Source organism: Ptiloglossa arizonensis, chromosome 8 (genome assembly GCF_051014685.1).
Source record: "Ptiloglossa arizonensis isolate GNS036 chromosome 8, iyPtiAriz1_principal, whole genome shotgun sequence".
In the NCBI taxonomy this organism is placed as follows: domain Eukaryota; kingdom Metazoa; phylum Arthropoda; class Insecta; order Hymenoptera; family Colletidae; genus Ptiloglossa; species Ptiloglossa arizonensis.
The window spans coordinates 6,499,592-6,510,801 of NC_135055.1; the positions used below are offsets into that span (position 1 = coordinate 6,499,592).

The 11,210-nt window shown below is 28.5% G+C and overlaps 3 protein-coding genes across 7 annotated transcripts; 2 read left to right on the forward strand and 1 right to left on the reverse strand.

Moving 5' to 3' along the window:
* The first annotated feature begins 627 nt into the window (after positions 1-627).
* Positions 628-3,628, forward strand: LOC143150068 (ATP synthase subunit C lysine N-methyltransferase). 5 transcript variants are annotated; one of them, XM_076318073.1, is made up of 6 exons: positions 628-1,049; positions 1,164-1,305; positions 1,376-1,548; positions 1,619-1,807; positions 1,896-2,068; positions 2,442-3,628. In XM_076318073.1, the coding sequence occupies exons 1-5, from the start codon at positions 909-911 to the stop codon at positions 2,046-2,048; spliced, it is 798 nt and encodes a 265-aa protein (XP_076174188.1). In that variant the 5' UTR covers positions 628-908; the 3' UTR covers positions 2,049-2,068; positions 2,442-3,628. The 5 variants fall into 5 exon arrangements, with proteins under 5 accessions (XP_076174188.1, XP_076174187.1, XP_076174189.1 ...); XM_076318072.1 differs by lacking the exon at positions 2,442-3,628 and having other exon boundaries at positions 629-1,049; positions 1,896-2,191; XM_076318074.1 differs by lacking the exon at positions 2,442-3,628 and having other exon boundaries at positions 633-1,039; positions 1,213-1,305; positions 1,896-2,190.
* LOC143150061 (neutral amino acid transporter 9) lies at positions 2,331-7,797 on the reverse strand. The gene is made up of 12 exons (XM_076318061.1): positions 7,617-7,797; positions 6,792-7,315; positions 6,506-6,706; positions 6,183-6,351; positions 5,752-5,906; positions 4,136-4,293; positions 3,883-4,047; positions 3,717-3,776; positions 3,443-3,622; positions 3,083-3,285; positions 2,905-3,009; positions 2,331-2,816 (listed from the first exon to the last, which is right to left on the reverse strand). Exons 3-12 carry the CDS (start codon positions 6,667-6,669, stop codon positions 2,409-2,411), a joined length of 1,767 nt encoding a protein of 588 aa, XP_076174176.1. The 5' UTR covers positions 6,670-6,706; positions 6,792-7,315; positions 7,617-7,797; the 3' UTR covers positions 2,331-2,408.
* Positions 7,768-10,578, forward strand: Pgm1 (phosphoglucose mutase 1). Its single transcript, XM_076318062.1, has 7 exons — positions 7,768-8,240; positions 8,506-8,944; positions 9,028-9,230; positions 9,308-9,509; positions 9,613-9,805; positions 9,935-10,118; positions 10,206-10,578. Exons 1-7 carry the CDS (start codon positions 7,992-7,994, stop codon positions 10,428-10,430), a joined length of 1,695 nt encoding a protein of 564 aa, XP_076174177.1. The 5' UTR covers positions 7,768-7,991; the 3' UTR covers positions 10,431-10,578.
* Positions 10,579-11,210: the final 632 nt, after the last annotated feature.

An 11,210-nucleotide genomic window follows, 5' to 3' on the forward strand; every position in this document is an offset into this window, starting at 1 on the left:
TATAAATAACAGATTAAGAATGAGCATCAGTCATACCCGTTAAAGTTACATTTGAAATATATATTTCAAGATAGAACAGCAAACTTTGAAATTTTATAATGGCAATAGTTATTCTATATTGTCTTTGGGTACATGGAACGTATGTTATGACTTATACTTTCATTCCGATATTTAAGAAATGCATTACAGCATTGTTTTAAATAACTTGCTGCTACATTACTATCATTAATTATTTTTGTTTTTGGTTTTCAAAGATTGTTAAAAATATGCAATGCAACTTTTACTTCTGTGTATATTCTGAACTATTTTGAAACTAATGTTGAAGCCTTAATTTACTACAAAGTTATCTTTAGAAACATCCATATTGGTATTCAAAAATGAAAAAGAAATTGGTGCAGCAACTGTTGCAAAAATCACAGTTGTGTTATTAAACGCGAAAGTAGTTCAACTTTAAGTTATAAGATAAAGTTAGTATCCTTTAACTCGTGTTGCCGTTATCAAGTATAACTTGTAGATGTTTAAGAAAACAGTGCAGCCAACTACTTATTACCAGAAACTCGGTGACTACAAGTTAACCAATCAGATTATCTGATAAAGATATACACACACCTTAAAATTATCTTGTTAAATCATGTGAATTACGTAGCTTCATGAGAAGTTGACTGGGATACTCTAAATCTTAAAGTTTAAACTAAAACGACGTAGGAAAAAGGGGAATCGTCCACTCGTATCACTTGTATAGAAGTGTAGAATCTACTGTGTGACGAGGAACGCGACATACCAAAACACGACAAAGTGAAACACGTCGCAAACTTTATCCTTGTATTTCACTTTATCGTGTTGTGTTATGTAGCGTTCTTCGTCACACAGTGGACTTCTACACTTACCCAATTTGACCAATAGTGACAATGTGTTGCGTAGAGAGCGTAATTGCACGTCACAATGTCACAAATAATCCTAGAGGACGATTCCCCTTTCCCCTGTGTCATTTTAGCTGTTCGGACTTCAGTCAACTTCTTGTACGACTACAATACTTGCGGCAAGTAAAAGTAAAAAATCTTTCCTCGTTTTCGTTGTTGACAAAACTTAACATTTAAAATGTGTAAGATTCATCAATTATAAATTATAGATTTAAATACTAATATTTATTATTTTGTTTGAAGGAAGTTTCTTTTATGTTTACAAATTTTAATCAAGTGTCAATTTACTTAGCAGAGGTTAAAGAACTAAATGACATCTTCAATAATAATGCCAGCAAATCAAAGAAAGCTTCAAAACTTGGTTTATACCTTATTGGGATAACAGGTATACAATGAGAAATATATTAAATTAGTGTTTCTACTACATATTATAATATATGTATATTATTTTGTAGGAGGTATTGCAACAGCTATTAGCATAATTTGTATCCCATTTGTGAGTCCTGCATTTCGTAAAATATGTTTGCCTTACGTGCCAGCTACAAGTCAACAAGTACAAAATGTACTACAAGCCTTAGAAGGACGTGCTGGATCATTAATTGATCTTGGGAGTGGAGATGGACGTATAGTAATTGATTTATTAATTTAAAATAATTGATTAAGATGTATATAATGTAAAACTATTATTTCATAAACAGGTTTTTGCTGCAGCAAAAGCTGGATTCAAAGCTGATGGCATTGAACTAAACTCTTGGTTAATATGGTACTCTAGATTGAAAGCTTTACTTACAGGATTATCATCACAAACAACTTTTATAAAGCAAAATCTGTGGAAATATAATTTAAGAAATTATGATAATATTGTTTTATTTGGAGTTGATCAAATGGTAAGCTTTCTTTAAATATTTTATGAAGTTTTATTTACCAATTTTTGTAAATAATTATATATAAATTAATATGGTACAATCTTTACAGATGCAAGATATAGAAAACAAATTTGTAACAGAATTACAGAAAGATTGCGTCATAATTGCTTGCAGATTTCCACTTCCTAATATGAATGCAATGAAAATAGTTGGTGAAGGAGTTGATACGGTTTGGATTTATAAAGTTTCAAAAAGGACTTGAAAGTATATATTTATACTTAGGTATGACATATGATAAATAAATTACAAAGTACAAATTATTGAGATTGCATGGTAGATAAGCCAATAAAATTTTGTATACTAAATGAATAAATAAATTCTTTTTAATAATTAATATACTCATCTATATCAAAACATTAACATTGCTTTAAATATATTTATATAAAAATATATTCAATATTCTTATAGAATTGAATTAACACATGAGCAAAGCATGATAATATTAATTTATATATTCTTTCTCTTTACAACCAACATTCAAACACATATACTCGTTCATTGTAATGTTAAAAACAAAATTGCTCACTTTCAAAGTATTTTCAAAAATACAACTTGAATATATTTATGGTTCTGTAATAAAAAATTGTGCCAACAGATTTAAAAAGCCAAATATTGGTATACTTATATGTAAAAACATAGAAAATAATGTCAATTTCTTCTGTTGTTTCAAAATTGCTAAGTACAATAAACTTGGTAATGTAAAAACATAGATGAAACCACTCAGAGCACCTGTGTATCGTATTATTGTACCAATATAGGGTACAAAAGCAGCAAACAAAATGCATATACATATCAGAATAATATTAACTAAAATGATACAGCCTCTGTTAGATGTTTTGCGTATTGAAGAAAGCATTTGAACACGTAGCATATATGCAAGTAATGGATAAACTGTCAATAATTGGAAAAGTAAAACAATACGAGCACCTACTGTTAAACCACTCCATTTTTGAAAGTTATTCAATAAATTCTGTAAAGAAAATGTAATTTTTCTTTAATATTTTTATCCGCAATAATCCATGCATTGGACATATTAAACATTTTTATATTTTACTTACATCTTCAATGCAAGATTTGCTGAGTGGAAAACATATATAAAATACTACACCCACTAAAATATAAGTCAGTGTAACAAGAAGATATGCTATAGAAAGGTCTCTTCCCTACAACATAAAGGTAAAGTTTGTCAATAATTCTATAAAAGTAAAAATACATGAAGAAATCAAAATTACATACATTTTTGTTTTGATCATGATTATTTTGCATTATGGTAATTATGATGTTATGAATAAAAAATGACATTGCCAGCATGCCAGAAAGAGCAGGAAATGAAGACTTTAGTGTCCAACTCATTTTCCACTCCATTTCATCCATGTTAATGCCCCATGATACTGATTTCACCAAGACAAAGATAATCAAATATATGACTGATGCAGTTCCTGTGAGATATATAGAGTTTTCATAATTTAACAGAGTAAGATACAAATTTATAGGACAAAGTCATATGTTTGTTGTAACCTAAAAAGAATATCAAGATGGCAAATAATCTACATGCAGTATAGCCATAAGTAAAAAAAAATAATGGGTTTTACTCACCAAGAGAATTAAATTTTGTAAAGAACGTAGGACTATTAAAATTCAAAATTGGAAATATCAATAAACCAAGAAAAATAGGAACTGTTTTATATAGATCCCAAATTGGTCCCAAAGTGTTGTATATATTCTCATGGATTATAATGTTTGTATTATTATACATTGTTTTCTTTGGACACAATACTGCAATTAAAATAATTATAGTAGCTGTTTTTTTAAAACAAATAAAATATATTATGTGGAAACTAATTATATATATTATAAATAAAATATGTACCTTCTGATGAATAAGAGATATTGTCAGCTATAGATTGTTCGGATGTTATAACTATACTATCTATGAAAAGAACATAACATTAGTAGCATTCTAAAACTTTTTTAACATATAATATATTAAGAGTTTAATGAAAGATACAACTTTTAGTATATTAATTTGTGTTTACCATGTATGAAATTTACAGAATTGTATAAAAAATTAGACATTAGTACCCAATAAGCAATGGTTGCTCCCAATAAAACAGTAGTACTAAAAGTTTTAGCAATATATTCTGTCGTCTTATTTAAATATATTCGACTTAACTGAATCACTTCTATACCTTTATGTCCTCCTTAAACAATAAATCATAATTCTGCTGTTATACTAGAATTTTTCATATCATATTTTGTATCATATATAATAATGAAATAACTTTTTACCATTGTATTTGTGTACAAGGAGAAGACAGTAAGCTGTATATAAACATAAACCACTCATTATAAGTATAAGAATAATACCAGGCAAAAAGCCAGCCATTTCAATACCCCAAGGTATTGTTAGTAAAGATGAACCTAATATAGTGTTCCATATCGAAAACCTAAAATGGATAAAAATATATTTTAAGAATAACTACATTTTTTATGACGATTTTTCTCATTTTGTAATTGTCTAACATAAACGATTTATATTTTCTACATGTAATTAATCGTTTAAATTGAATGAAAAAGAGTGCAATGAATTTGTTTATCAATTTTCTATTAAATATTACGAAAGTACATAGAGATAAGATAATAAAATCAAGATTGCACAGTTAAAATGAAAATGTCAAAAAATGCCTGGTACGGTTAGATGCTACGGGCATTGACCTTTCGGGTGGTCGTCTGTTGCCCAGGCAACCGACGGAGCACTAACCCCTTCTAATGTGAATATACTGTTGAGCAGACACAACCACCCGATGGTCGCCGAAACGTGAGCGACCGGTAACCACGTTCACCTCGTATTCTCATTCGTTTCCATGTCTTAAAAGCATGCGGTCACAGAATTTTCGAAATTATTTTAAATTTAACAAAGGAGAAAACTTTTCGACATGTGTGATTTAAAGTTCTTTTTTTTTTTCATTAAAAGTATTTTAGCGAAGCGCGTGCTTTTAAGATGTGGAAACGAATTACTGTCTATTCGATTTTTAAATAATAATTAAAAGCCTGATGTTTAATAGTAGTGCAACTTAATACCATGAAAATGTTTTCGAGTTTTGGCGACTTTTAATATTTAACTATTTGACAGAGTTGTTATAGAAGGGATTTAGACACGTGTAGGTAAGTACAATTAATTTTACACGAAAAATTATAACGTTTTATGAATCTCCTGTACATTGGTAAAGTTTAAGTCTATTACAAGTTTATTACAAGGTTTTTATAAAATATAAAGAATATCACAAACATGATCAACATTTTTAAAAATTATATTTTATATGATATGATACGTTAAAAAATAGAGTGATACGCTATTAATAAAATTACATAAATATCCAGTTATTATTTTATTTCTTTAGATATGTTAAAGGCATTTATTTGTACACATAAGACACTTTTTATATATATATTCTTTTTTTTATCGTAACACAGATTTAATATATAAGATATAAGATGGGGAAAATGATCTTCAGCTTAAAGGAAATGTGTATGAATTTATTATGCTCAAAATGCATATAGGCATTTCTGATGCAAGATTTCATTTTTCTCTCATCATCAATCTACTAAAAATAATGACTGGTGACTGATAACAAAAAATTTATGAATGTGATTAGATTTCAGAATACTGTACTAAGAATATTGACCCAGAACCCTTTCTTGATGATAACATGATAGCTGATAATAATTTGTAATTAATACTACATTAATGGTATGTTTACCATTATGGTAACAAAAACAACAATAATAACTAGCTTTCTAAATCTTCTAAATATTATATAAAGTAAAATTCTATTAAACAAAACTATTATTATTTTTTATGTAGCATAATTGAATGTTATTTATATATTTTTTAGATTACTTACACAGTGACTAAAGAACTTTGCTTTGGTTTGGCATCTTTACACGCCATGTATGTAGTTTCTTGTTCCAGTGAATAAGATTGAGATAAAAATTGACTCGTAAAATCATTTAACAAGGACTGCTTGCCATTTGATTCGTATTTTTCATTATTAAATAACTGATAAAATATAAATAATAAATTTTATTAAAATTATATTAACATCTTAATAATATTCACATGCTCAAACATAATTGTCTATTATTATTTCTACACTAAAGATGTTGTTTTCAAATGATATGACTTACTTATATACTTCATAAATTAAAACAAAATTTAACAAAGAACTAGCCACAGTTATATGTGCATATCTATAAGCTATTCAACCTTGGTAAATATAAAACTATTAATCTTGTAACAAAACATGCAATTTTATCTAGTTTGTGGTATTCTCACCAGATCAGTATTATGAATTTCATAACATCTGTCTTGTGTTACATTTAATGAACAAGATGTATTTAATGATAGTGGCATAACTAAAGTATGATCTTCAGTAAGGGGTGGTGGTCTCTTTGGTATTACAGTTGCAGTAGAATTAACACTACCAGTTTCCACACTACCATATCTATAAAAAATACTTCTAGGAAATAATTATTGTTAACGATATAACTAATAAAGCTATTTAGTAGCAAATATAATATTTATTAATATAATATGTAATAATACTATTACTAAATTAATATTGGCCTTAATTTGATGATAATAGTAAAAGTTAGTACTTGAAATGGGTATTGGTAGGAGTACAATCTAAATCACTCATCTCAGAGTCTTGAAATATAACAGATTCTATACTTGTGTGAGACTCAGAAGAAATTAACGGTGTACTCTCTGATCCACTGTCATGTTGTATGTCAACATTCCAATCATTCTGTGGCTTATACATATTACACTTAATTTATTCTCATACTAAATGAATGGAACTGTTATAATAGAAGAACTATATTATTTAACAAAAAATATTTAATGTACGTATTTTTTATATGAAAAACCTACAAATTTACTTACCCAATGTAATAATTAGTAGTATGTTTGAAGATACTTCACACAGAGTTTAAAACATTTTTTAAATTGACATTTATAATAAATTACAGAGTAAAAAATTAGTGAACCCAAAAAGACTTTTAAGTCAATTTTATTTTATATTGTCTACAAACTTCAATATACACAATCACAAAAATAAGTTAAACGATGTTTCCGATTTTAATTTGTTCTTATACAGTATAGACATTTATCTATTTTTAAAATGCAATATAATTATTGAATCAGTGATATATAGTTTGTAAAATGACACCTTCTTTCGAGATGTGTATGCTTTCGCGACTGAAACTTCAGGAAAACCGTTGATTTAAACAACTAAGTGTCTGTTTTGTAAACCCGCGTACTTATATCGGACATCCTTGACATAACAAGCTCCCTCCTCCTCTTTTTCTTCACTACTAGTACTGATCATCGTAATGAATAGCGCTCATCAACGGGCATAAATAATTTTTATTTAAATATCTTTTCCATATTTTCGTGTATCTTTAAAACTATATCGAAAAGTAAATCAAATAATATGAAATATAAAACGCTCATTTTTGTTGCAATAATATTTTTAACTGTGTCTCTCGTTAAATCTGACACGCGTTTGATAATTCGAAATATACGGTTAAAATCAAACTCTGTCACATTTGTTCCGTTATAAAAAAATGAATATTTCATGAATATTACCAAAACAAAATAAATTTGTTGTAGATGAGAATATTCTAGAGAAAATTTCTAGAAACTTATTTGTTCAAGACTCGGGTGATAAGACAAGAACAATTTGGCATTTTTACTTATCTGACTTACATGATTCATATTAAACGTAAGCTACTACGAGTATCAACAATACGTCAATGTGAGCTTCTATCATTGAGATTTTATATCTTATGTTTGCGCTCAATTATCAAAGTTACGCTATAAGAATATTTGTTTCACATTTAAAAGATTTATCCTTCCGAAGAATGATATTATTAGCCGATGGTAAAGCGCGGACGTAATATTTTAAGATGGTGAACTGTGCCCTTGTGTGTCATTGGCAGGCAAAGTTCAGTCTGCTAGCAGACGCCGAGGACGTGTTATGAAATTCTCGAATCTGATTTCTCACTGCTGACCGGATTAGGTTACAAACGGTCTTATTCTTTGTTTCAGTAATCATTGCTTTAACTGTAATACTTTTGAAACATGTCGATTGCAGTGACAAGTAAAATTATAGAAACTCGAGTCTATGAGGGCCAAAAGCCGGGAACCTCCGGATTACGAAAAGCTGTGAAGATTTTTACACAAGAACATTATACGGAAAATTTTATTCAAGCGATATTACAAGCCCTTGATAATCAGTTACATGATTGTACATTAGTTGTAGGCGGCGATGGAAGATACTATGTCAAAGAGGCAGTCGGAAAAATTATCAAGATTGCAGCAGCTAATGGAGTAAGTTACCTTGTATTTTATCAATTTACACTTGATTTAATTTGAATATATTGTTAACAGTACTGTAGAAAAAATTGAAGGCCATGTAATTAGTACAAAGATACTTTATATTTTGTTATTGAAGTAAATATACCATATTCAGAGTTCATTCACTTGTATTTGTACGAATAAGGCTAACTTTTATTCTCTTATTATAAAAATGTTAAAACTAGTATAATGTTATTGTATATTTATCTTATGATAGCATTTTCTTAAAACACTTTAGGTGAAAAGACTAATAGTTGGTCAAAATGGTATATTTTCAACTCCAGCAGTGTCCACGATAATAAGAAAATATAAAACACAAGGAGGAATTGTCCTGACTGCATCTCATAATCCTGGTGGACCTGATGCTGATTTTGGTATAAAATTTAATTGTGAAAATGGTGGTCCTGCTCCAGATCATGTCACAAATAAAATTTATGAGATTACCAAATCGCTCAAAAGCTATAAAATTGCGTCTGATATAAATATAGACATAGATAAGATACAGAGTACTACTGTTCGTGTTGATGGAAACCAATTTACAGTAGATGTGATAGACTCTGTGAATGATTACTTAGAGCTTATGAAAGATATCTTTGACTTCTCAAGCATCAGGAAGTTACTTCAAGGAAGTACTGATCAACCTCCTTTTAAAGTTCTTATTAATGGAATGAATGGAGGTATGTGCAAATTATTATGTAATAATAGATATTTAATTATCTGAATAATATATTCAATATTATAATAGTGAAATTATTTACAGTTACTGGTCCATATATAAAACGAATATTTAATAGTGAATTAGGTATTGATAATTCAAGTATTGTTAATACAACTCCTCTAGAAGATTTTGGAGGACTTCATCCTGATCCTAATTTAACATACGCCAAAGACTTAGTAAATGCTATAAAGGATGGGCCGTATGACTTTGGTGCAGCTTTTGATGGAGATGGGGATAGAAATATGGTAAATAAAATTTCTAAATGGATATAAAAATTAAAGATAAAACATATGTAAACTTATGCTTATTTTTGTTCCTATAGATATTAGGTAAAAAGGCTTTCTTCATTACACCTTCTGATTCATTGGCTGTATTAGCTGCTAATTTGGATTCGATACCATATTTTAAAAAGACTGGTGTTAAAGGATATGCCAGATCCATGCCAACAGGTGCTGCTGTAGATAGGGTTGCAGCTAAAAATGGTGTTAAACTGTTTGAAGTACCTACAGGCTGGAAGTATTTTGGTATGTTATGCTAAGTGTAACATTTTATGGATATCTTAATTATTTATGTATTAAACTAACTGAAAATATAAACTATATTTTGTTAACAATATTGTATTATTAGGTAATTTAATGGATGCTGGGCATCTATCACTCTGTGGAGAAGAAAGTTTTGGCACTGGTTCTGACCATATACGTGAGAAAGACGGAGTATGGGCATGCCTTGCATGGCTTAGTATAATTGCAAGTCTTGGGAAGTCCGTAGAAGAAATATTGTTAAATCATTGGCAAACATATGGAAGAAACTTCTTTACGAGGTATATATTTATTATAAAAACTGAACTAATGTATAGTAATACACTTGCTATATTTTATTTTAATAATTTCCATTTTGTTTTACTCTAAAAATGATATTTTAATTTTATTATTGTTACTATAAATGTTAGGTATGATTACGAAAATTGTGAATCTGAAGGGGCAAATAAAATGATGCAGCATATTGAAACAGAACTACAAAAACTCGAATTTGTGGGTTCGAAATTGACATTTGGAACTAAAACATATATTGTCAAATTAGGTGATAATTATTCCTATACAGATCCTGTTGATGGAAGTAAAGCTAGTAACCAGGTATTGTATTCTATAAATTGTACATAATTTAAAAATGTAATAGATAAAGAATATAAGTTTTTTATATATTACAATTTTATATGGCAGGGATTACGAATACTGTTTGAAGATGGTTCTCGTATAATATACCGTCTGTCTGGTACAGGAAGTTCTGGAGCTACTATTCGTGTTTATGTTGATAGTTATGAAGATGATCCAACATTTTTAAAGAAAGATGCTCAAGAAGTTCTTAAGCCATTGGTTAATATTGCACTGGAGTTAAGTAAATTACGTGAATTTACTGGACGCGATGCACCAACCGTTATTACGTAATAATACGCAATCTTTATTGTTAACATCTATTTTATCCAAAATATGCCTAAAAAGAAGAAAAATGGAAACGTTTCATATGTTACTTAAATAACAAAATTGTTTCACCTTCTAATGCATTATTCTTAAATATATCGAATGATGTTATGTGTTACAGTATTTTATTACGTTATTAGTTACATTACATTTCATTCAAATTATGGCATAAATACGAAAGATATAAGTTGACAGTAACAAAAAGTATGCTTGTGTGAATGAATATTCTGTATTAAATATGGCTGCACAATTAAGTGTTCGTACATTAATGACGGTGGTGCCAGTGGTCTGAAAGCAAAGAATTCACGACGAATTTTATAGCAGCATAAAGTAATTCATAATAATACATAATTATTAAATGTCAAGTTATTGAACATAAACCATTTAATATTTTAAACACTAGCAACAGTTTGTTTCATACTTTTCTACAAAAATAAAAACTTCCATGTTTTATTGTAAAAATCTTAACTCTGATATGGTTGTTGCAGTCAGAATTCAATCATATAAATTTAATAATTAGTCATTCTAAGATCACGTGTCTATATGTGAAAGCATTGTTTGCAAAAAGGTGTTCAAGCATGCAGAAAGATGGAAACAGTTTAACCCTTCGGTGCTTATATAATGTTGTACAAATCTGTGAAAAATCCAATTATACCTTTGTTATATCTTTTTAAGAAATTTTGATTTTTAAATTATATATGTCACAAAATTAATGAAAAAAAAGATAAAGGTATACAATTAACATGA